At 33.4% G+C, this 26,935-nt stretch overlaps 2 protein-coding genes across 4 annotated transcripts; one reads left to right on the top strand and one right to left on the bottom strand.

Moving 5' to 3' along the window:
* On the bottom strand, positions 1-26,759 carry LOC118752241 (nicotinate phosphoribosyltransferase). Of its 2 annotated transcripts, XM_036487095.1 has the most exons (12): positions 26,549-26,759; positions 26,093-26,263; positions 25,626-25,752; positions 24,032-24,115; positions 23,825-23,952; positions 20,763-20,903; positions 20,513-20,684; positions 19,795-20,139; positions 5,489-5,754; positions 5,290-5,416; positions 2,070-2,352; positions 1-663 (listed from the first exon to the last, which is right to left on the bottom strand). In XM_036487095.1, exons 1-12 carry the CDS (start codon positions 26,550-26,552, stop codon positions 586-588), a joined length of 1,926 nt encoding a protein of 641 aa, XP_036342988.1. In that variant the 5' UTR covers positions 26,553-26,759; the 3' UTR covers positions 1-585. The 2 variants fall into 2 exon arrangements, with proteins under 2 accessions (XP_036342988.1, XP_036342989.1); XM_036487096.1 differs by lacking the exon at positions 19,795-20,139 and having other exon boundaries at positions 26,549-26,752.
* On the top strand, positions 12,539-16,438 carry LOC118752243. Of its 2 annotated transcripts, none has more exons than XM_036487097.1 (2): positions 12,539-12,944; positions 13,316-16,438. In XM_036487097.1, exon 2 carries the CDS (start codon positions 15,315-15,317, stop codon positions 16,398-16,400), a length of 1,086 nt encoding a protein of 361 aa, XP_036342990.1. In that variant the 5' UTR covers positions 12,539-12,944; positions 13,316-15,314; the 3' UTR covers positions 16,401-16,438. The 2 variants fall into 2 exon arrangements, with proteins under 2 accessions (XP_036342990.1, XP_036342991.1); XM_036487098.1 differs by lacking the exon at positions 12,539-12,944 and having other exon boundaries at positions 13,034-13,475; positions 13,557-16,438.
* Positions 26,760-26,935: the final 176 nt, after the last annotated feature.

Below are 26,935 nucleotides of genomic sequence, written 5' to 3'. Positions count from 1 at the left end.
TATTTAAAACTACATTTTAATTGAAACGAACATATTATAAGCTCACACGAATATCTACAAACATACATATCTTCTTAAATAAGTAACAATTTTACTTATGTACATATATATGTGTTTTTATATACAATTGGGTCTGTGTACATTAAGGCACAAGCCACATTCCTGAAAAGTTGTGCACAAATTTTGTTTCAATATGTAATGTTTAATGTCCTAATACAGCATAAATTATATTTAACAATCTAAATATATGCATACATATGCAGCTTTTGCTTTAATTTGTGTACATTATCATTTCTAATAAGCATGATAGTATACATCCACACATCCGCAACGTGTTCTGTGATAAAGAACAAATCAAGTAAATTTTAGTGTAGCCCATGGTGACTTTCACAATCGTTTAAAACTAAGTCACCTTAAGTAGATATACACTTATACATTAAACCAATCAAATAGATGTCATTGAGAGAAACTCAATAAATGTATAAAGATATTTTGTAAATTTTTTGCGTTTTATAACAAATTTCAGTAAAATTCTTCACGAAATTCGCGATTTGCGCCACGACATAGCCAAGGTACTTATATAGATCATGAGAGTTCGCCGATTGGTGCATTTTGCAACCACAAATCGTGTATGAAATTGTATAAGTTGTCACTAACAGCAACCTGGAAAGAAATTAAAAAAAAAAAATTATTTAGTTATTGTATAAAATTATACTTGTTGGGAGATTAAGTTGAAAACCAAGCTTAATTTTAAATTACCAACTTTAGGTCACAGAGCAATTACTCTGTGTTCGAATGGGTGACACTTTTTTCGCTATTCGGACAATGGTTTTCTCATTATTTTAATTGTAGCGATATATATATCATTTTAAGTACAAAACGGCGTACCAACAAAATGTAGAACCGCGTATCAAGATAATGCCAAACCGCGTATGTGAGGTTGCTTAAATTATTTTCTAGAGAGTAAAAACACTCATATTTCAAAATGGTTCTCTTTTTTCTAAAGCAATCATATTTCTGGCTAGTATATTTCAGGACGAATTGATAAGGATTGAGTCACGAGCTTGTGTGAGAAAATCCAATTTTTGGCAAAAATTTTCAGTTACGCGGTTTTGCAGAAGTACGATATATATCGTCGTTTAAAGTACAAAACCGCGTATCGTCATTCTGCGAATCCGCGTAACTGACATTGGCTGCCAAAACTTGGATATGCTCACACAAACTCTTGGCTGAATCCTTATCCATTCGTCCTGAAATATACCAGCCAGAAATGCGATTGCTTTATAAAAAAGAGGACCATTTTGAAATATGAGTGTTTTTACTCTCTATAAAATAATTTATGCAACCTCACATACGCGGTTTTACATTATCTTGATACGCGGTTTTGCATTTTGTTGATACGCGGTTTTGCATTTTGTTGATACGCGGTATTGTACTTTAAACGACGATATACAAAATTTATATTTAGGCGCATTACTTATGACAACAGTTATGCGATGAATTTCGCCATTGCGTGGGTACAGAACTAGTAATCTCCCTTCAAATGGTTTCTTTCCATGTAAGTATGTATATTTGGTGAAACGAAGTTCATGTGATATATCTTGTTCGATTCAAGATCAAAATATGAGTAAAGCAATGTCTTCTTGCAGTCTTCAAGCCAACAGATTTCAATTTTAAATATCTCGAAATCCATAGCTGACCTAAAGAAAATGATTTGCACCACTAGTTTCGGGGTAATCGAAGTAGGTTTTCCCGTCCGGTAGCCAGAGTTGGGGGTAGGTAGTGCACTAAATTTTGAATGCAAAAAACTAGTGCTAGTGCTATTTTATTTCACTATAACTAAATTTGTTGGTAGTGAATAAATTCGCATTACACTCGAATAGTGCTACATATATTTAAACAGTCACTACATACATATAAGCTGCAGATAAAAATATTTTCACTAAACTTTCAAAATCATCAAGCAAAAAGCCCCACAATCAACTTTTTTCAAAAGTTTACCATATTGTTCTAGATTTTAGTGCATATGCTATATATCTAGTTAAATTCGCAATTATTTAAAATCTTACCTTGTAGGGCGTTGGATTTAGTGTGCGTTTGTGATCATTCCGCAATGTTTTAAGAGAAATTTGTACCTTCTCCCGAACTTGTTCCAGCGTAGGCAGCTGTTGCGTTATTTTACCGTCCTTCCAAAAGACTTTGTACAATAATTCAACATGTGAGGGAATTACGTAGGCACGCTTCGATTCTTGAAACGGATGGCGGCATAAAACCTTTTGACCAATACTTGGGGGTGGTTCCGTAACCTTTTGCAACAAATCTATCAAAGCATGGCCATCGGCGCTGTACAGTCTGTAAAAGAAAAAATATTTTAATAGTCTCGTCAAGAAGTTATAAACTTTTTTTGCAGAATTTGACGTGGTACAATAAAGGTTCTTCTTCTTGATGTATTGTGGAACGATTTTTCGTCATCCATTGTCAAATTTGATTTGGAAACAAACCGGTTTAGGCGGCCGCCGCTGTGGTATAGTGGTAGGCAGTGCGCGCTTCCACTCCGAAGGGCCTGGGTTCAAACCCTGGTCAAAGCAACATCGCAAAAAATATAGGAAAAGGGTTTTTTCTTAACAGCAATGGCAGGCAATGGCAAACATGTTCAATAAATGACTATAAATCATATTACGGTCAAGCTGCAGGGATGGTATTTTTAGCGATTGTAGTCAAAAGTTCAAGCCATAATTTAAGCTTAAGTAGAAGGCTCTATAAAGACTGAATAAGAAGAAATATACGGTCCTGTTTTGTTTTCCACCTTAAATAATTAAAAAAAAAGTATTATGTTCGAAATGCAACCGTGGACGCCAGCTGGCTATGAAGCTTGCGAATTTCTGCAAATTCCTGTTCGCGCACTTTGAAAGTTTGATACCTTATTCTCTGAATTTTGTTACTGGCAATTATTACTGGCTTTTCCAAACGAACACAACTACTATCAGCTTATTGTCAAAAAATTTGGCATTTCCTCTTATCTATTACTAGCCAATGCCCGCTTGCTCCGCGGCGCCTAATAAGATCTTTTGCGTTGGCCAATACAAAACTAGCGTTTAAAAGCAAAAGCGGTCTTAAAAAGTAAACATTTTTAGTTTAAATTGAAACGAATAAAGAGCAGAATCCTCCTCACACATAGGCCAATAATAGTAGCGCTGTGATACCATATGGAATACTAATCCCTTTCGATGTCATGATGTCTTACTTCCACCTGTGAGATCTCTGCCAAGCGTGCGTAATATTCTTCAATGATCTTGCAGCTTCAACATTGGTCTGATGTACAATGTAAGCCAATAAAAGTCCTTATAAGGAAACTAAAGAACACAGATGAGCGGTTTCAGTTATAGAAGGGCCAAGAATCCTCGCCCCCCACAGGATGAAAAGTTTTCCCGTACATTGACTAAATGAGTCGTGTGATCTCTTAAATATCGTTCAAATGGAGCCATTGATATACCTACCGTGTTCCTTTTTTTACGAACGTAGTCGAATCTTTCCTTGTCAATTGCCATTTTTACAATTTACCTTAATATTTATGAACTGGTTTATTTGAGTCTTACTGCTGTACTAAAGCCGCCCCGAGCATTTTCCTCAATCGGAGGTAGGTGCAAGATCGCATTTAGGGTGTATGAGGTCGTCAGGCAAAGGTGCACTTACACAATGTTGCGGTCTTTACATGCATACTTAAACGAACCCTCCCTTTAGCCATATGAAGAGTAAATTCGTCTAAGATGAATATAGGGCCAAAGCAGACAAAACCCCGTGTGGGTTTTTATATATTTCGGCTGCAGCGCAATTCATTAGGTCCCTTTCCTGCAAAACCACTGCCTGTCATGAAATGAATACGCATTATGAATTTCAATCAGATCTTATAAAATATAGCTGGTCGTTTTTAGGAACGAATTTTTCATCATACAGGTAGCTCACTTTGCGAATTTGAACGAAATCGGTTAATAAATACGACTTTTATAAGTAACTCTACTCCATCACCACCAGCGCATTGTCTAGTAGGCTATAATAGGACCATATATGCAAGGTATAACCTCCGACAATTTGACTCGAATTAACATTAACAAAATCGGTTCATAATAGGGCTTTTATCAGGTCCGTTTTTCGCAAATGCGCTTTTCATCATGCAGGTACACACAGAAAAAAGTCAGCTAAATAAATTTCTCTCAACACATCATTTGGTAACTATAACCAAATAATGTAATTATAACTAAATCATGTGTTGAAGAAAACATATTTAGTTGACGTAACTAAACTCTTTTCTCAGTGTAGCTTATACTTTGAATTTGAACGAAATCGGTTCATAAATACGACTTTTATAAATAACTCTACTCCCGCGCCACCTAGCGGCTCTAATTTTGGTAAACATATTTTCGAGTTAAGGAATCTCTTTCGGATTAAATCAGACTACTTCGGACTTTTTCTGACTATTTCTACATTTTGTACATATCGTTAGCTTAATATAGAATATAGAAAGGCCCTATCTGAAATTTTTGTTTCTTTACGGAGTGGTGAAAAAACTTCCTACAAAATCAAGTCGTTTTGCTGCGAGTTTCTTTAAAAAGCTGCTTTTATTTAAGAATGTAACTAATTTTATGCTATAGTAAGTATTTTTAAAATCCAGTAGGTGCTTGGTGGGTTATCGGCAGACTTTTGTACAATACTGGATTTGAAAAGAAAATTAGTAAGGGTATTTCTATATTAAGGTAACGATATACATACTGTAATAATCCATTCTTGATAAAAAATTTGAGAATTTTGAAATATGCTGGATTTCTCACCGGGCCCGCACTTTCAAAGGGGCCCACATTTTTCCGAAAATAAAAAATTATAATTCTTTCCAAATGTATAATTTGATTGTTTAATATTCACACACAGTTATTAGAAATTCTAACAAATGTTAAAGCGTATTTGTACCCCCGGACCCGTTGTAAGTTAAGAATATTAACGAAAACGGAGATGGAGAAGATGAAAATAAAAGAGGAGGGGTGAAATAACTTTTATCAGACAACGTAAAAATAAACGTTGAGAAATAACTCTTTTTGGTGACGGAAAACATATTTCTCCTGCATAACAGTTATAAGGCAACGTTAAAAGTCTGTGGTTATGGAACAACGTTTTTCCGATAAAACTTATAACTGTTATGTCCTTGTTTCAAATAACAGGAAGCTTTTAATTTCACCTTTTACATATAGAGTAAATACATAAATACTCTCAAACCTATGTATGTATGTTGGCATGTACCTGAAAGCATTTTTGTGTCCCGGCATGGTCACCTTTTCGACATCTTGACTTAATTTCATACGCGGCTGTCCATTTATTTCTACTAGCTTGTAAACACAACCCAGGGCTGGCTGGCGTTGACAAGTCACTAAAAATTAAATAATATATTTTTTTTTCATTACTTTAAGTTCTCCTATATTTTCATATAATAACAACTTACCTAAATGTGTACCGATTCCGAAACAATCGATTTTATGGCCCTGCTCATTCAAGCTAAGAATTGTATCTTCATTAATATCATTCGACGCTACAATTGTCAATTTATTGAACCATGGCACTTTGAAACGTTCAGCAACCTTTTCGAATGTTTCACGCGCCAAACAGGATAAATAGGCCAAATCGCCGGAATCGATACGAATACCAACCGCATGATAGCCTAAATCGTTGAGTGCTAATGCAACAGCAGAGAAATTCAAAAGTCCGCTTCTGTAGTTGGCAATCAGATTTCGTAAAGAGAAAATATAAAATTACGAATATAAAAGCTCAAGTTAAGTGCAATATAGAAGCAAACGCTTTTACTGTTTAAAAAATAAAATTATAAGTGCCTACATACAGTGTGTATCCAGTTTATAAGACCGTTAAAAAACTAGCCAAAATGTTTAATGGGGTTAACGCACACAAAGATTTGATAGAAAACAGACGATCATATTCAGATAATCAATTTAAATACAGATTTATGATTATTTTAGAAAATTAACTTGCATTCAAGTTTTTATATATATTTACATAAGTAGTCAATGCTGGCCATTTGAATAGAGAAAATGCAATCCAAATTTCAAATTCGAATTCATAATGTCATTTAGTTTTGTGTCTATTCAGTTATAATTTCTAATAAATAATTTTTATTAATTACTAAATAATCATATCTAGATATTTTTATTGATACCGCTATAGATATTAAAATCGATCGTTGGCGCTACGATGGGATATCTTTGGAGTTGCCATACAAATTTTAAATTTATATTCATATGTACGTGGAATTAATATTTATTTGTGGCTTCTCACTGCATCATATAGTAAAAGGCTGAACTTTCATTGCCATTTACAAATGTTACCCTTCTACAAAGCAAAATGCTTCATGTTAAGAAAACTATGTTTCTATTTTGAAAATCTTAATGATCTAAAAAATCGATTTGAGAACATCTTAACGGTCTAAAAACTATAAATTTCGTTTTTATGTATATCTAACCTTAAATAACTTCAATAAATGTGCTTCTAACTAAAATGTATCAATTAAATAGTCGAAAATCTAAGTATGTATGTATAAGCGAATGTGCTTCAACATATAAATTTTGCTGCTTCTAATTGTAAATCGTTGATAATAAACGATGCTACATACATTTCTGTATTCCTATTGCGATTATCGAATTTATTTGCACTTAATCTGATTTGTATGTATGTAAGTATGTGCGTTTCGGGTAGAAGAAATTATGTTTTAGTATGAAGTTCTGATAAAAGAAAACAGCAAAATTCGAACACAACAAATTAATAATACAAAGTTTCGAAGTTAATAAAATGCACAGAAACACACAAGCCATGCAGTGTCCTCTCTCGGAAACAATTTTTTTCTATTGTGAATAGGACTAGTGCAAATATTAGAGTTACATACATAAAAACAGTTGAATGAAAACAATAAATGTATTATTTCTATGAAATAGACATGTATTTTTGATGTTATATAGGTATGTACCTTTCTAGTCCATAATTATGTAAGTTCCACATATTTTTTTAATGTGTGTATATATAAATGTATATAATTGGATTTTTTAAGTACACTTAATATTATAAACAATATTTCATTACATTGATAAACAATATCATCCACATAACTACTACATACATCCCTTATGAACACACATGTAAATGTCCACAGACAACACGTATGTATGTAGTACATGTATACTTAATATACATAAATATTGAAAACCCATTTGTACGTTTAGTGAATTTTTTTGTATGGGGAATGTATATGAGAAATGAAGAAATTGTTTTTTTTTTCAAATTATACTACACAAATTTGTGGATTTCGTTTTACATACCTCTGCCAAAATAGTGCCGGGAAGTCATTTTTATTGAGGCTCGGGTTTTCGCCTTTTAGTAAATATATTTAATTCATATAAAGTAAAATATTAGGTTTTTACGATCACGTCTGATGCAGGTTAGCTATGCATGCGCCAAAAATGAATTACAAATGTTGAAATGTTATTGACGATATACTTGAAATGAAAACTTAAAATAAAAAAAGCGAGATGTCAGTGCTTGTACAATAGAATGGTCGAAAAATGCATGAAAAAAATCAGCTTATTAGAATCTACCTGCTGTCCCCTGCCAGAATTATGTAAAATGATAAACAAAAAGCCCGTATTTTTTCAATTAGAAATCTGTTAATATTTGATGGTGCCGCTGGCGCGTCGAAGTTTCCGTTGTATTTTTTTGTACAATTGCTATGAAACGTTCAAAGCCGATATTTTTTTGATCGAATAAAAATATTTGCTTTCAGAAATCTTCAAAACACAAAATTATGATGCATATTTAACATCTAAATTGTACTTTTTTTTCATAACCGATAATCTTGTCTCTGATATACAAAATTGAATTATTTTATGCGTTCGTAGTCACATCACTCACGAACAGCTCAAAGGATTTGTTAATTTTTTTTTATTATTTCTGTTGCTTGAAAAAGCACTTTGCTTTTGCTTTAAAATCTCTTGGAGAAATAACGAGCATTTTTTTCTGGAGTGCTGCAAACTGATTTAAGAAATTTTGATAGAAGAAAATTTATTTTCCATTTCTTGTGCGTCATTTTATATGAATTTTTCATTTTTTTAAGAGCTGGAAACAGCCCTTTAAAATACACAGTGCAACAAATTTGAAAAAGTTGGAGGTGGTGGGAGTCGGACCAAAAGCATTTGACTAAGCTGGTCAAATAATGAAGAAGTACCAAAGGATTTGCAAAATTGGTTACCATTTCTTTTTTATCTCAATTTGTAATTTCGTGTTTTCAGGTATAATTTCTTGAAAAAAAGTAATAAAAACACATTTTGCAAAGATAAAGGAGAAGGGATGGGAGGAATTTATTAGTTTTATTATATAGGTATGTACGTATGTATATATGTACATATGTATATGTTTGTAGGTATGAAATTTGTGAGCAAACCAAAAAAATCATTGTACTTGTTTATTTTTGAACCCTGAATTCACGAATTTAAATCGATGTAAAAAGCAAATTGGGACCAACTTTTTAAAATGCTTTGGATGGTATTTATTCATATTTTAATTTCTATTAATGAATGCAATTGGTCTCATTCCCATCACTTTTTGAGTGATCAAAATAAAAAAATATGTTCTTTAGTTCTGGGGGTTGGCTGAAAAAAAAAGTTTGGACCACCATAATGTACATACATATGTAGATACTATGAATGTGTGAATGTGTACGATAGCAAAAAAATATGCGAGCCTATTATAATAGCTATAAAATTTTCCATTTAAGTTAGACGATTCGTTTCAAGGACAATTAATCGGTTAAATTTATTTAAAAGAAAAAAATATATAATAAGAGGGAGAAGAAAATAAAGGGCGTTTCGAAGAGCGAAAAGCAAATCATTCGGATGCGAATACTTGGCTCTATGAACTTTCATTAATCCGTGTCGCGTTTCGAATCGCATTGAGTTTCCAATCGCAATACAGATTAGAACCCTGGTTAATTTTATTTGAAAAAATATCAATATCTAGGCGACAGAAGAAAGCAGTTTAACGAAAATGGGGTAAGAAATAATCGGGTTATACAAGTATCATAAAATTTGCATTCAGAAACATTTTTAAATTGTTTAAAAAATGTATCATTTTAAAAACATTGGGTTAATTTTTATTTGATTTTAGCATACATATGTATGTACCCACGGACACCTGAAATTTACATTTGTCTTATTTAATACTATACACTTCTCTATCGCTATTCCACGGTACATGTGTATGCTTTTTTAACATAAATGAGCAAAAATAAGAATGCATATGAGATATTATAACGAATGCATACACATGAATCTGAGTATTTATGTACATACATATATTTATGTGTAAATTTGCCTTGCAGTGTTGAATATAAAAAAAAAAATTTTAATTTAATGATACTGATATGGCATGAGAAAGATTAAAAAAAAAAATCCTTCGGTAACATTTCTAAATTCAATCAAGTGTTAGAGCTAATGTATGTTCATATCTATGTATACGCAGCAAAGCACATACAGTGAAACCCGCTTAAGCACCCCCCCCCGCATTAGTACCTAACCCGCTTAAGTAACCAACATTTTTGGGCAATGTGAAATTTGAATGTAATCGGAAGAAAATACCTCTCTTAAAACCTCCCCGCTTATTTACACAGCCCGCCTAAGTACCTAAATTTTTCATACCCCATTTACCATTTTACTTATAGTTTTCCCCTCTTAAGTACTCTTTTAAGATTTCTTAAAATATTTACACATTCTGAAATTCAGTGACAGCGCTACTCACCTTCGGCAAAAAATCAAAAAAATAAACGGTAATTTTTAGTCAGTTGAAACTTGCCATTATTACACTAAAATTTCGTTTGAAATTTTGATGAATTTTTGTGTTTTTCAAAATCTTAAGCTTCGGTTTATATGATAAGGGAATTAACTGTATTTAATTGAACAATCTTAAAATTTATTAAAAAATAAACTGAAAGGGCAAACAATATTATTCTGAATTCGGTCCAAAATTAGATGTCCAACACTGTTTGTAAGAATATATAAATATATATAATCAATGAAATTAAAAAAAAATTTAATTCCTGTAACAATTACATACTTTGCTTTATCATTTTTTCTAATAAAGTTTTTTTTGTTTGTTTATCTGTTTAAATAATGCTACGATCTTGGTTTTAAGTTTCGTATTCTTGATTAAACGTTCATGTTCTAGTCAAAGATTTACATATCAATACAAGTTAAAAAGAAGGTGTAACTACATCAATAATTATGTTCGCTTAAGTACCTGCATCGAGGTACTTAAGCGGGTTCTTTTAAGTACCCAACCTGCTGACATTTTTCGTGAGGTACTTAAGCAGGTTTTACTGTAATTAGAAACATTTACGTCTCTGGCATACAAAAAATGCACCAGAATACATCGCACGTTTAATAATATAACGAAGTATATAAAAATTTCAATTTTGTGGGAAAACGCAATCAAAGTTTTATCATTCATACAGTTAGTATACAAAATGACAGATGGAGACACATATCTTCACCATATTTGGGAAATTTGGTTATCTGTTAGACTGAACATATTCTACTTATTTATATTACATTTTGAGTTACATGTCTATATTATTAAACATGCGGCATATACATACCTATTTCGCTGGCTTAAAGTGAAAAGTTGCTAAGTACATACATATGTAGATGTGTATGTATCTTTTTTAAAATTTTAGAGAAGAGAAAAAACTTTCCAGTAGAGATGTGCCGTATAGAAATTATAAATCACTTCCCATTTAGAAACCAGTTGAATCATATAAAAAATACTAAACTCTAGGGAAAGCTTTTGGCAATGCGTTGAGGAAACAGCCAACGACAATGGTTCCAATTTTCGCAGTGATGTGATAGGCAGCGATTATTCAAGAAAAAGTCAGAAAAAGCAATGGAAGAGAAGAAGTTATCATCTAAAATGTGTATTTTCAAAACTACAACGAAACAATTTAGAATTTTTACCATACAAATTATAAAGCTTCGAAGTATTCAGCCAACAAAGCAAAATGAAACATTTTTAAAATAAAATCGAAAACTTTAACTCGCAAAGTGTAAATGGAAAACTTTAAAAAACAAGTGTACTGGCATTTCTATTCAAAAAAATATTTATTTCCAAAATAGAAATTAAAATGGAGCAACTATTAAAAAAATTCAAGCTAGAGCACCTGCTCCCTCAGCTTATACGTAAGTGCTATTAATAAGACTTATGTATAACTATGTAGTTAATAAGTTAGTTATTTACCGAAGCTGGAATTGAATATCGGCATCTCATCTTTTTAAATGAAAGGGACATTGCTGATGCAATAAAAAATATAGGGGACCGAGCCGAATTTCGAGTTAAACTGCTCGAATGGAAGAAATCTTTGGTAAGAGTTTCTTATACAAAAAATTATACATATGTACATATGTATGTTTGCATATATTTTAAAATATTCATATTTGGTTTTGTATTTAATTATATAATCTAACCAGCGAGACGCAGAAGGAACAGGATATCTTTGGAGGAAAGGTGAGTAAATAGGATTTACAAAAATGTATCCTCTGGTTTTTGAAAGTTTGTTTTGGTCATGCATTTCTTATATTTTTAGACGCTATCTGAACTGTTGGCCCAAACGGATACTGGTTGTTCCATACAAAGTTATTATAGAGAGCATAAATGTCTCACAAATATTAAACGAGACAAAATTGTACAAATTATTTTGGAACATACGTTTGTCAACTGTAAGCAGCTGACACCAAACGATTTTGATTGCATTTTAAAAGAAATTTTAAACGTTTTCCCAGAGGAAAGAAAAGTGTCCGTAAGTGCAACTTATATGTATATGTACAGTCAGTCAATAAAGTTTAGGTACAGCGAATTTTTTGCAATATGGGCAACTATTTTTTAAATATTTTATTTTTCGCTAATTTTGTATAAAAATATAGTTAATTCTACAACGAAAACCCCGAAAATCAGAGCTCCAAACCTTGCTCCAAATTAACTAAAATTCTTGAAATTTTCATTCAAATATTGCACTTTTTTATTTACACTCTTTAGTGAATCTAATAAAGTGCAAGTCTGATGTAGCTAGGAATTACCATTGATTTTTGGCATTTTTTTTTGTTGACGGTGTCGCTCATTTTCTCCATATAAAATAATTTTCGAAAATTTTGTTTATTTGGAAAAAATGAGCGACACCTTCAACAAAAAAATTTACCAAAAATCAATGGTAAGTCCCAGCTTCCTGACTTGCACTTTGTTAAACTAAAATTTAATGGGCTAAAAACTGCATACTCAACGTTTTTCTAAAAAGTGTAAATAAAAAGTGCAATATTTGAATGAAAATTTCCATAATTTTCTTTAATTTGGCACAAGGTTTGGAGCTCTGGTTTTTGGGGTTTTTGTTGTAGAATTAACCATATTTTTATACAAAATTTGCGAAAAATAAAATATTTAATAAACAGTTGCCCGTATTGTAAAAAACTCTCTGTACCTAAACTTTATTGACTGACTGTATATGCATTAAAAATTTAAATTATTTGAGTACTATACAGGATTTTTATTATATACCTCGGCGTGGTAAAAAATCTCCAAGTGGTCGACTGTTTACCAAGTATACTAATACAAAGTACCGAAAAAGAAAATTAGATGAAACGCAAAGTCTTGAAATAGCTTCTCAAAGAGAAAGATCCCCGGAACTTCCAGAAAATATAACAAATTTAAAATCCGAACTTTACTGGCCGCTTGCTGCTTGGGATACCGTTTGCGATAGATGGTCTCGCACATATCAGTTGCGTCAAAAGGATTTGGAGAAATTCGATAACTATGCGTTCTTGGCAGAGTGGCCCCTTCTGAAAGATGCACGGGCACCAGACTTGGTAATGTTTTTAAAATAAATGTTTTTAAAATTTTGTTTATTTGGAAAAAATGAGCGACACCTTCAACAAAAAAATTTACCAAAAATCAATGGTAAGTCCCAGCTTCCTGACTTGCACTTTGTTAAACTAAAATTTAATGGGCTAAAAACTGCATACATAACTCCAAAAATCAGAGCTCTAAACCTTGTGCAAAATAAAGGAAAAGTCTCACTCTTTAGTAAAAGTTTAGCACGCAGTTTTTAGCCCCCTCAATTTTAGTTTAGCAAAAAATAAAATATTTAATAAACAGTTTCCTGTATTGCAAGAAACTCTCTGCACTTAAACTTTATTAATTGACTGTGCATGAATTATAAGTTATCTTTCTTCTTCAGATCAACATAGATTTTGAAATTAAACATCCGGGCAAACAAAATAAGCTAAAAGAAAAGTGGGAATCTTTCAAAGATGTCTTGACAAGATATTACTATACAAAATCTATCAATCCCCTTTCTAAAGAATTACTAAAAGAAGCAGAAGAGTCTGGAAATATTGGTAGGTATATAAATTCATATCTATGTGCACTTCAGAGTAAAACAATTCAAAAGTCTAATTATTTTTCTTCTTTTTCATCAGATCAACAAAATTATGTCTTGCTACAGCTATTAAACTCTGTGATTCCATTAAAAGGTTTTGGTGGTAAATCTTTTTCAATACTGGATGCGAACCAATTCTTTGTCGTTCCAATAGCTAACATCAGCAATATCTATGTAAAAATCGAAGAGTTAGAAGCGAAATGCTTAAGCCTCAAGACATCTTTGCAGCCGTTGATCATAGCCTAAGGGTTCGACAGTGAGAAACGTTTTTATGTTTACTTTGACAAAGTGTTTTTAAAGTTTGAATCATTTCTTAGCGCTTTTGATTGTACGTTCAAGCTTTTCCAAAGTCTTAATTTAAAATATCCAGATCCTTGCGTTTTGGCTTGGACATTTGTACAAATATTTATTTATGATATAATTACTCCTAATGACGCCCGATCAGCGTCTCTAAGCTTACTTTTGAACTACTTTTCTGATAAGCTTTAAATATAGAAAATGTTTTTGTGTTTTAAGTGTGACAATACTTTTGTCACGACAGATTTGTATATAACACATCTCAAAAACGTTCATATTCTTAATAACGCGGATGCAAAAACATGCGTCCAAAACAAGTGTAATAAGTTATTCTCTCGGTTTGCTACATTTAAGCGTCATCTGGAAAGTCATGATATTAATAGTTTAATCCCAAAACGCTCAAAAGTAAATAACATTTTGCAAAACGAAAAAAACGTAAACATTGATTAGGGGCATAGACATAGAATATGTGAGACAGTTTATGCTCCAAACTCTGAAGAAAGTAGCTTTTGCATAGACATAAAAGACGCATTACTTGAATTTTCAACTACTTTGTATGCAAAAAATAGTATTTCCAGAAAAGACGCAGCTTTTGTATTGCAAAAGCTATTAGCAATTCTTAAAATTATTTATAATTGTTTAACTAATATTAGCAGTGTACAACCTGAACTAATGTCATTATTGAACTGCTTGGATAGCGCTTTTAAAGACATTGAAACTGAGTCTAAGTTAGTAAAAAATTTAGAAAAAAAATTTCTTTTTAAACATTCACATGAAATTGTGATAAACAATGAAATAACTGAACAAATCATTCGAGGAAATCCCACCTTGCATGCTAAAGAAAGAAAAGTGTATGTCATGCCACTTTTATTTCAGTTGAGGAGGTTTTTTGAGCTTCCTAATGTATTAACTACAAGAAACCGAAGCAAATACAATCTCTTTGTTAGAAAACACAAAAATTTCGAATGTGATTAATGGTGAAACTATGCAGAAAACTTTAACCAACAAACAAAATTTCGACATAATTATACCTTTTAATGTTTACTTCGACGATTTTCAAATAAATAACCCTCTAGGAACCCACCCATATTCTATTTGTGCTTGTTACTACAGTTTTCCAACAATTCCTCAATTTCTACAGTCAAAGTTAAATTTTATTTTTCCTGCTGGATTTTTTTCGTCGAAATTTTTTAAATCTTATGGCTACGAAATTTGTTTAAGAAATTTAGTTGAACAGTTCAAAATTCTAGAAGCTGGTATTGTTATTAATTCAAAGAAGGTTTCATTTGTCTTAGGCTTAGTAGTCGGTGATAATCTTGCTGTCAATTCTGTCTTGGGTTATGGTACAATCCTTTAGCTCAAATAGATTTTTGTAGATGTTGTAGGCAGACTAAACATGAAACCAAGAAAAGTAAAATAGAAAGGAAAGGAATATACGCACTGTCGATAATTATGATCGAGATTGTAAAGAAATTAGTATTTTGACTGGCATAAAATCAAAATGTATGTTAATTCGCTGCAATCCTTTCATTTCGTTGAAAATATTTCTTTCGACATAATGCACGACTTGTTTGAGGGCGTCTGTTCATACGATATATGCCAAGTTCTGTTGTCCCTAATCAAAGAAAAGGTATTAACCCTAGAAACAATCAATTCCAAAAAACGACTTTTCCCTTATGGAGAAATGGAATTATCCAATATGTCAGCTAATATCACAATCGGATGTCTTCAAAAAAATAAATTAAAAATGACGGCCAGTGAAATGATTTGCTTCGCCACGTATTTACCACTAATGATTGGTGATCTCATTCCACCAGGAAATAGATTTTGGGATCTCGTCATTGTGCTGTCAAAAACAGTTGATCTCTTATTAGTTGATCAGTTTGAAGAAGAAGACATACACACTTTGACCACCTTAATAGAAAGCCATCATACAATATATATTGATTTGTACGGGGACTTAAAACCTAAGCATCATTTTATGGTGCATTATCCAAGAGCTATTAGACAATGTGGCCCGTTGAAATTTATGTGGGCAATGCGTTATGAGGCTAAGCATAAGGAAATGAAAATATATACTCACTCTATTACGTCGCGCCTAAATATAGAAAAAACAATTTCTATTAAAAGTGCATATAAATTTGCGTCATGTCTAGTTCAGCATTCTAAGGGTTTACCCAAACCTTTTGATCCAGACGAGTTCAAAATAACGGATATAACTAACCATTATCTGCATCGAATTTTAGCCCATGTTTTATATAACCTTAATTTAAAAACCGTGTTATTGGCTCATACTATAGTTTATAAAAATACGAAATACAAACAAAAAAACTACTTAGGAATCTTAGAAAAACATGTTATTACCTTTTTTAAAATAATTTTTTTCATACTGTGCGAAAATGAAGTTTTAGTCATATGTAGTAAACTGAGAGAGAGCTCGTTCGATGAACATTTTGTATCTTACGAATTAAAACATATAAAAGAAGATACATTGGAGGTGTTTAATATAAATAAATTCACTTCAAAACCAATGGAAATTTTTTACATTAACAATGGAAAATCTTATCTTAAATATAAACCTATTTAATTTGTGTTAATTGTTTAGTATTTAATGTTAAATGCATATGTACATACATCTTTGAAAAAATAAAATTATAAATTATAAACTAATATCTGTTTTCAACTTTTTTACAAAAAAAAAGTAGTACATACTTACATCGAAAACATACCTGATAATTGTATACTTCCATGTATTAAAGAACTTTTAGGATTTGATTGAAATCAAAAGCGAGTTTTGTAAAAGTTATCAAAATAACATTAAAAAAAATACTTATTTTTAAACTTCAAACGAACATGTTAGAATCTCACTTGAATATGTTTATTGTCATAAAACAATCGAGCGTTTTAAAAATCATTTTAAAAATTCACATTTTAAAATATCAAACGACTATTTTGGAATTCAATTTGAGTACGCTCACTGTGAAATATCAAGCGAAGGTTTTAGAAAGTGTCCCGAAAATGTGCGTGTCGAAAACTAAAATAAAAAGTTTGAAACCTGATATCAAAAATTTCCATTCTCATAACTAAAACAAATATTGTAGGTGCAAAACCTGGGTCAAAACGTTTTTAAAAGTAAAATGTTCTATACAAATTTCAAAACGAAAATTTCTCAGTGTGGGATTCTCAGGGCATGTGAAGAGGTGCCGGGAGTCATGTGGCGACTCTCCACATGCCCGGCATTGGTTGGGCACATCCTCGTTGATTCTGCTCAGGTAGCTGTTGAGCCTGCTGCAATAGCCAGAGCGAAGTTGGGCTATTGTTGTGCGGGTCTCCCGAGGCAGACAAAGTTCTGTCCCGTCCACGTCCGGTGGTTGTGTGCCTAGAACGGCATTCACAGGGCGGGAGTCTACATAACTTGAGACTGATTCCCTGTGAATGTCGTTGAGGGCCTGTCGGTAGGTTGTCGGGTCCAGAGGTTGTTTAATATACCTCTGGACTTCGTCTGTCAGTTCGTAAAGATGCCTCCTGACGTGCCGTGGCGAGGGCTCTTCCGCGAGCAGTTGCCCGCGGGGATGGCCACGTCTGTAGCTCCCAGCGAGGAACTGCTTGCAAAGCATTAAGTTATGCTCCTTTACCGGGAGCATCTGGGCCTCGTCATGAAGGTGATGTAGAGGCGTCATCAGGAGGCATCCTGTCGCGGTACGTAATGCCGTGTTTTGGCAGGTCTGCAGCTTCATCCACTGCGTCTTGCTAGTCCCCGGCGACCATACGGGCGCTGCGTAGTTCAGAACCGGTCGGCCAATTGCCTTGTATGTTGCCAACAACGTTTCTTTATCTTTGCCCCAAGTGCTGCCGGCCAGCGACTTGAGGACATTGTTGCGGCTCTGTACTTTGTTGACAATTGCGGTTGTATGCGCCGAGAAGGAGAGCAGACTGTCGAAGGTAACTCCGAGGATTTTCGGGTTATTCACCGTCGGTATTGTTCGTCCAGGTGGTGAAAAGGGTTGCCGAGGATTTCGCAGGGGATAGGGCTAGGCTCCTTGCAGTGAAGAAGCGAGAAAGTTCGGAGAGGTAACCGTTTACTTTTGAGCACAAGTCATCAATTCCATTCCCAGACGCCATGATCGAACAATCGTCAGCATATGACACTATATTAACACCATCTGGTGGCTGAGGAAGCTTTGATATGTAATAACTAAACAGTAGCGGGAACAGGGCGCCACCCTGTGGTACCCCCTGTTTAATTTTACGTGGCTTGCTGGTTTTGTCTCTGAAGATTACTGACGAGTGTCGACCACTCAGGTAATTCGCCGACCACCGTTTGAGTCCCTGTGGGAGTGAGGAGGCCTCTATACCTTCTAGTAGCGTTGAATGACTGACAGTGTCGAACGCCTTGGACAGGTCCAATGCTACTAGAATAGTTCTCTCACAGGGGCGGTTTCAGTTTAGGCCACGAGTTATCTGAGTGTTTATGGCGTTAAGTGCTGTTGTTGTACTTTGCACTTTACGGAACCCATGTTGATGCTTCGCTGGGGTCAGGTGGTTCGTGAAGTACGGGAGCAGCAGGGCCTCAAGTGTCTTCGCTATCGGGCGATAAGACTCTCCTTTGTTGGCTGGTTTCCCCGGTTTGAGCAGTGGGACCACTCTCCCCATTTTCCAGATATCTGGAATGACGAGAGTGGCCATTGACAGGTTGAGGACCTCCGTTAGGTACGCTACTCCCGCAGGACCCAAATTTTTCAGCATCAACATGCATATTCCGTCGGGTCCAATGGCTTTGGAGGCTTTCGCCTTCCCGATGGCTACCCTTACCTCACCGTTGGTGAAAACAAGAGGCGCACTAGGTTTTGGCATTTTGTGCAACCTTCTGGTCACTCGACGTTTGGCTTTATCCACCGGAGGATGCAGAATGAACTGCCGGCTGAAATATCCCGCGCATCTCTCCGGGTCCGACGAAGCGTGGTCACCAAAGTCTATCTCGACTCTGCCGTCGCGCTTCGTCGGGTTGGACAACGACCTCACGGTGGACCAAAGCTTGCTCACACCAGAGGCGAGGTTGCAGGTCTTCAGATGCTCATCCCAGCGGGAGTTGTCGTAAATGGTGGTTTAATATTGGCAAATTTTCGATATGCCACAACAAAATCGATAACAATAAAAAGTGTTGCCACATCGAAATTAAAGCTCTAATTCCATAACTTAATTATCACGCGCTTGGACGAATTTAAATGAAGCGCACAAAAAAATTTACTTGAAGGGGGAAAAATCGCAAAGACGATTTCCGAAATTTTTACGCGCAAATATCCAAAATAAGACCGCCGAATTGGTGCCAAATCGCGCAATCTGGACACTCTGCCCGGCTTTTCCCGGAGTCTGTTTTTCAAGTATTTGTCAAAACTTTACCTTTCCAAGTGTATTTTTTTAGGGCCGTTTTCTCAAGTAGGTTTTAAATTGTTTTTGTCTGCCCTTTATACGCAAATTTTGTTCTGAAAAAATTTGTTTGATGGGCAGATAAATTTTAAAACCTACATGAGAAAACAACACTTAGACATTTGCTTGAACAATAATTATCTGGATGTCCCAAAGTTACGTCAAAATAAAACTCCATACGAATCGGAATGGACTACTTTAATGACGAGTCTGTATATATTTCTTTGAGTTACCAAATTTTTTTTTCTACATGGAACTTAGCAAATTAAGGTATCACTAAATTTAATCGAGTACTATATACATATGTATATATAAATTAGTTTCTTTCAGGAAACGATGCATTTTAACTTGTTTCCTACATTAAGAAGTTTTTTTTTCATATGTGGGCATAGCAACTTTTCACTCTTAGCTACATACATTTATGTATCTTGTTTCCTACATTAATATGTATATTTTTTTTCATAAGTGGGCATAGCAACTTTTCACTCTTAGCTACATATGTATGTACATTTTTAAAAAATCTTGTAGTGTTTAATAAACCTAAAATGATTTACCTGAATGACTTCTCGACATATTTTGACAGATACGCGTTTGGAGGTGATGAAGATAAAGATTGGTTCAACATAGAAATATGACACTCAATCGGTGGTTGTTGGGAAGTTTTGTTTCGAATGGTGACGTTAGCTTTACGGCTTGAACTCAATGGTGAACTTGCCTCAGCAAATGATCTTCGAATCGTAGTAGTATTTTGACTTTCTTTTTTGACTTGAAAGTTCTTAGAAGCACCATATCCATTAGCCGCCGCCTGAAGATTTTGGCCATTTAATTTAGTTAATTTGTTTGGCGTTTTGTAATCTTTTGCGCTGTCTTCACTATTTGATTTCGTAGGTTGAACTTTGCTGTTAAATACATTTGGTTATATTTGCATTCGTTTGTTGCAAACTAATTAAGCTACACACAGAAATACATACATAGCGGGACAAAACAAAATTACGTCAAACACATATGAAAGTATGTATGTATGTACATAGCCATGTACATATACATACATGCATACGTATGTATGAAGTGTTTTAAGAGTGCATATATGAATGCACGCGTGCAACTTATAATGAATGAACTGCTGTTTTTTTTTTTGAGTGAGTATATGTGACACACTCGAGATAGTATCTTACAAAACTAAAGTACAAAATATTATCAATTAAATATAGATAAACAACAAAATTAGGAAAAAATTGTCGTTCCGAGAGAATCTGCCTAGAAGCGAAATACCTCTTAACATCATACGTATCGACTAGCGCCATAAATCCATCGGGAAACGCTATTGCATAGGACACCATGGCGGCCAACTCGCCTTCGCTCGACTCTTCTTGTGACACATCGAGTACATTTGCCAACGCCTGACGATGTCGCACTGCATGATCCAGTAGGTCACCGGTAATGCCTGTGTGTTCAAACATATTTGCCCATATTTTAAAAACTGGCCGTGTTTACTAATTACAAACTCGGCACTTAAACATACCTGTCGTCTTATGCCGTAACAAACGTGTCTTTAACTCGCCAATACCAGAAAATGAAGTTATGTAAGCGTGCGCATGAGTGCCCTTGACTGGTATGTTGAAAAGTTTTCCTGCCAGCACATTGGAGGTACCATCGAAACCACCTTGATTACAAATATTAACGTTTATTGAGAAAGCATAAAAAAAGTTTAAATATTCTCAGTCTGATAAAGTCCCAGCATATTTTATTATTATTATTTTTGAAAAACAGGATAACATACAAGTGTGTATATTAATAATAAACCACCAACTCCTTTTTATTTTTGTTTGCTTTTGCGAACCTAATGCTCGTATCTATACTATGTTTTGCAGTATTATCCTTTTTTTTCGGTTCCCAAAATGGAAACTGCTGTTTTTGTTTCGAAATACTGCACTTTTACGATTTTTTTTCATTTTTCAATGCACAGAAGGAGTATAAATTTATAAGTCGTTGATACAAAACGATATCTAAAGTGCATATACATACATACAGTAACGTGAAAAAATAGCGACACGACATTTTCACCAATTTTGACAATCTTTCTTTTCTTTTAGTAATGTTTATTATTTTTTTTATTATGTATTGTTAACTATATAATACCATATAAATCCACTTTTCGAACTTTGTAGAAAAAATTAAAAAATTTCACAACAATAGCAAACTTTTTATTAATAATTTTTAGAATTTGTACCCCATTAATTTCTAGTACAATAAAGTGCAAATTTCAGCATGATCTACACCTTTGTGATAAACTTTAAAGTTTGGCGGAAAAATTCAAAAAAACCAATTTGACATTGAATAAATTGTTTTTCAGTTATGGGATCGATGGTGACTTTCCACCAGTGTTGGGAAAATGTTAATCTGATTAACGATTAAAACGTTAATCGGGATTGACGATTAAAATTAATTAATCGTAATCAACTGTACGATTAATGATTAAATTTTTTTAATCGTTAATCCAATTAATGGAAAATACGAATTTCAAACCAAAAACCAGTTATAGTAATTATTTTTTGTTTTACGCTTATAAAAAGCACATAATATAAAAAAATATAATTATTGTTATTAGTAATATATGAACTGGGAACTTTTACAACCCAGCGCACATGTGCAGAAGGATATTAAAACCTAGTTTGTTAAACGTCTTAGGAAAACCGACTTTGCCATACCCGATTAACTGGCCTTGTGTGCACAGGAAAATTCCATCATAAATTAATTAAACACCAAACCGACTTAATCAAATTAAGGGTTAATGATTAAAAATTTATTTTTTTAATCGCGGTTACGATTAACTATTTAATCAGATTAAAATTGATCATGATTAACTGTAATCGGATTGAATTTAATCGAATTAACTAATTGATTAAAAAATGTATCGATTAGTGCCAACACTGTTTGAAGACGTAGATTTAGATCAGTTACGAAAGCAAACGATTTCGAAAAAGGTTAAGGTTTGACTTTACAAAGGCGTATATTATACGAACTATGAAATCCTGGAAAATATTTATAGCAGAAAAGATTAGCTTCAAGTACACTTAATTTCTTCGATTCCGTTCATATTCATTTTGTTTTTCTGGATTATGTTCTTTGGATGAAAAATATGAAATTAAGATACGATGAGGCGCACAATTTAAATACAGGCAAGGCCTAATCCATGGTATGGAAATCCAGTTACATCCATCAATTCAGGGTTGGTTTCTTATTTTAGGCAGAAGAAGTATAGTACTTCCTTTTAGACTTTCCTTACCGTTATTTTGGACACTTTAATGTTCCCAACAGCTGTCAATGATCTGAAAATTTATGTTTAATTTGTTCACCATTTACTGCTATAAATTCAACGTTCTGGTAAAAAAAAAGGGTTTTTCTAATAGCGGTTGCCCCTCGGCAGGCAAAGGCAACCCTCCGAGTGTATTTCAGCTATGAAAAACAGCTTCTCATAAAAATACAATCGCCGTTTGGAGTCGGCGTAAAACTGTAGGACCTGCCCTTTTGTGTGACAACATTCAGGCGCACGCCACAAACCGGAGGAAAAGCTCGGTCAAACACTAACGTATGGTGTAAGCGCCAATCTATTATAATTAATTCTACGCATTCAAACTACCTTGCGCATTCTTATCAAAAATATTAGTTTCAGCACAAAAACGCTTAACTTTTCACTTAAAGTACATAAGTAAAGGAATATACATACATACATATGTGCACCGCATTTCTTCATTAAGGAATGTGTGTTTTTGTGTGAAAATTTTCGCTTCAAAATTAACAGTTGCCTCAGCGTAAAAGTGTTGCAATAGCATTTGAATTTCTGGTATTATTGTGCAAGCTAATCCTTCTCGGCTTGTTTACGTCAGGCCTAAAAGAATGGGTTGGCACGGAATGGTACATGAATACACCTAACAACCTTACCTTAACAAATACCATTTCCACGCGCATACATAAATGTTTTTGAAGGAAATCCCCAGACACTTTTCGCTTTTTATTGCCTTGAGCATTGTTCTAAAACAATAATTGTTCACACACACTCCGTTCTTACATGCATATGTATGCATGCATGTATATGCATATGTATATACTATACATAAAATTACATCCTTATGTATGCATGAAATCATGATACCTCTGTATAAATGTATATGAAAGTATATATGTACGTACAATATGTATAACTATCCTTTGTATAGTGTATGCATAAGAAAGTGTTACTTCATGTCTGACTCATGCCCTGTCAAAGAGTAACACATTAAAGTGATTGCATGCAAACACATCATAAAGTAGCTGGCAAAAAAACTTTTACACAGAGCAAATGGTTTGAGCATTTAAATCAATGAGGCACTCGCATAGATGGCGAATCCACAGAATAGTATTTTTAATTGATTATAAGCAATAAGCATGCGATGCTTTAATATGTAAAAAGTTGCCAACAAATTTTCACTTTCGAACCATTTCGATGCAAAACATTTGGAGGCAAAAATAAATCCTAAACACTATCCGTGGTCTATGTATTAACCTTCGATCTCATATTTGTTTATTACATTTCTACGAAATTACCTGTGTAGGAATATTTTGAAGCTGATAGCCCACCATCGGGTCCTTGAGCGCGTCGTAAGCCGAATTCCAACAGTTTAACATGTTTGCCTGCCACCATGCGATAACGTGCCGCATTCGTTGCCATTAAACTGAAATTAAATAGCGCACGATTAAATATATTTGTACAGTATGTAACTTGTAAGGCAAATATATAAATAAATACAATACCTGGCATAATTTACCAACGTCAACAAAGTTGTCTCTAGTAACTGCACAATTATCAACGGGCCTTCCACTTTGATAATAGGTACTCTATGTCATAAAATACAAAACATCAACAAACATATGTAAATGCATACATACATATGTCGATAAAAATATAAAATACATGGTATGGCAAATACTTATATGCTGTTACTAAAATTTCCGCACTTGTATAAGCCCATAAATATGAATTTACGTATACTTGTTATTTGCAAGTACATACGTCTTATTCAGCGTTTAAAAGATAAGCGCCTTTAAGGCTGATGACATCGTCACCATCAACGCGAAAGATCTTTTTGACTAGATTGAAATTTTAAGGAGACACAAAAAGCTGTTTAAATTTGCATAGAAAATGCTTACAGAACTGATCTAATAATGTTAACAAATCTCGTAATTTTAGAGATATAGCTTTGACTTTTTGTACAGAGGTGTATCCTCCAGCATATATATATTTAAAAGCCGCATTTTCGAGTAAAAGTTTCAAAATCTCTTGGGTCTGTTATATGTACAGAAAATTAATATTATATATGTACGCATATTTATGCCGCATTAGTTTTTGGAATACTTTTACAATTATAATAATTTTAGCAGCAAAAATTTCATTTCGTTAGCAAAAGCTTTGTTTTTGTTTGTAGTGGAAAATTCCATCTATGAATATTGCTTAGAAGAAGATGAAAAAGTAAACCTATGAACTTGAAATTGATTCGTAACTATAACCATAAAGGCTATGACAACAGGTTTCGATCAGATCGCAAATATGATGAAGAAGACTTAATCTGAATTATATCAGCTAAAATGTACCGTAAAATAAAAATCTTAAAATACTAGTCATAGTTTAGGACAGCTCTCAAGAAAAACGAAATGTATATAAAATGACGCACAAGAAATGGAAAAGAAATTTTCTTCTAGCACAATTTGTTTAACCAGTTTGCAGCTCCCAAGAAAAATACTCGTATTTTTATATCATGACAATTTATAGCAAAAGCAAAGTACTTTTTGGATTATTGGTCCATTATTGTAAACAAAGTAAAAGTCGATTTTGATCATTAAAATCATATTTCGAAATAAACGACACTTCAACTTTGTGAATGTTAAGAGCAAGGCGAATTTATATAAGGTGGTGTTGCTAGAACAGCTGATTTGATTTGCCTCAGTAAACAAATGATGAGTGAGTGAGAAATTGAGGGTTTGGAAATTTTCTGTCCCTTTCCTTGAGTGAAGAATAGCTGCAATTTGACCTTTATTTACCGAAAGCAAAATCAAAATAAATGTATGTTTTTGTTTTGGAACTACCGCTTTTATGAACTCGCCTTGGTAAGGAGTGAGTATGCTTTTAAAATGTTATAATCAAATTTGGCTTTTTAGTCAATCTTTGCATATTTATAAGTTAATCACTTCTTAAAATGGCCTCTATATACATACATACATACATATGTGATTTGAATTCAAAATTACCTTTTAACAAATCTTGCTTTATCTTACGACTCTACATTTTCATTCCACACTTAATTTATATCAGCTGCATTCAGATAAAAATGATAATTAAAAAAAATTTTACCTGGGGAATGCTACTGTGCCCTCATCAATGGCATATAAAGTAACATCTTTTGCTGTTAAACTAGCTAAGTAGTTAAAAAAGTCATTCTCTACTCCCTCGGGTAATGTTTGCCTGAGGTATTCAATATCTGAGAGAGAAATAATACGGAAAATAATTTCTCATTTATGCAATAGCAAAGAAAATACATATCGTTACCTTAATATAGAAGGGCCCTATCTAATATTTTTATTTCTTCACATAGTAGTTTTAAAAGCTAATCAAAAGTACACTTTTTTAGTTGCGAATTTATTTCAAACGCTTTTTTTATTAAAGGTTGTATGTAATTTAATTTTGCTAGAATTGTTTTTAATTCTATTAGAAGGTTAAGAAGTAATCAGCCGACTTCTAAATAAAGCTGGATTCCGAAAGAAAATGAGTTAGGGCCTTTCTATATTAAGGTAACGATATATACATTGTATACAACTTACCGCTATCTGAATAGTGAAAGCTGTCTAAAAATTTTAGGCATTCCTCCAATCCAGCAAAAATGGTAAACTCTCCATGAAACGGATTCGTGCGAAAAAACAAATCAAATACTGCTTGGTCCTCAGTTTTACCAGACTTCCAGTAAGCATATGCCATTGTTATTTGGTACAAATCTGAAAAAGTGTATAACATTATATTTACATACATACATACATATGTATGTAAATATACATACATATACTAGACTGTCCCAAGAATATATGGGAAAAATTTTTGCAAATTGTGATATGCATACTCTCCGTATTTGTGCTTTTTAGCCGTAGGGAGGAGGATAGTCTAATATATACTATATTGTAAGTAGTATGTTAGTAATCGTGCATATCTAAATATTATGAAATTCAGAATTATATATTAGTTTTGATTATACTACATGGACCATTTCCACACAAACTGCTTACCCATTAGTAGTCCTCCCGTTTTAAATCATTTTAGGATTAAAAACAGTATTATACGATCCAAACAATAAAGCCGTTTTTTTTTGCTTTTGCGAACGGTATTTTAAGATGTACTAAACCAACTGCCAACAAAACTACTTGTCCCTGCTCAGGTTATTTGATAACACGGTGTTTTTTTTGCTCCACGAATGCCCCTATCCAATTCCTATGTATTATTATTGTTTTTTCTATTAGGGTGCTCACAGTTCTATATTATCTACTGTGTTAATTTTGCCACCTGGTAACTTTAAAACATTTTACCATGTGGTAACTTTGTTTGTTGTTGGTTCCCATACTAATTTGAGATAACACTTTTGGGTAAAATTACTCGACTTTGTCTCATGTTTATGT

Source organism: Rhagoletis pomonella, unplaced genomic scaffold (assembly GCF_013731165.1).
Source record: "Rhagoletis pomonella isolate Grant_MI unplaced genomic scaffold, Rhpom_1.0 Rhpom_scaffold_01344, whole genome shotgun sequence".
Taxonomy (NCBI): Eukaryota; Metazoa; Arthropoda; class Insecta; order Diptera; family Tephritidae; genus Rhagoletis; species Rhagoletis pomonella.
This window is presented reverse-complemented; position numbering and strand designations above follow the sequence as displayed.

Coding starts and splice junctions, on each gene's coding strand:
- LOC118752243 (XM_036487097.1), top strand. CDS start 15,315: ATGTATGTTAATTCGCTGCAATCCTTTCATTTCGTTGAAAATATTTCT.
- LOC118752241 (XM_036487095.1), bottom strand. Junction 5,417..5,488: donor CGGAATCGGTACACATTTAG/GTAAGTTGTTAT, acceptor TTTAATTTTTAG/TGACTTGTCAACGCCAGCCA. Junction 664..2,069: donor TAAATCCAACGCCCTACAAG/GTAAGATTTTAA, acceptor ATTTCTTTCCAG/GTTGCTGTTAGTGACAACTT.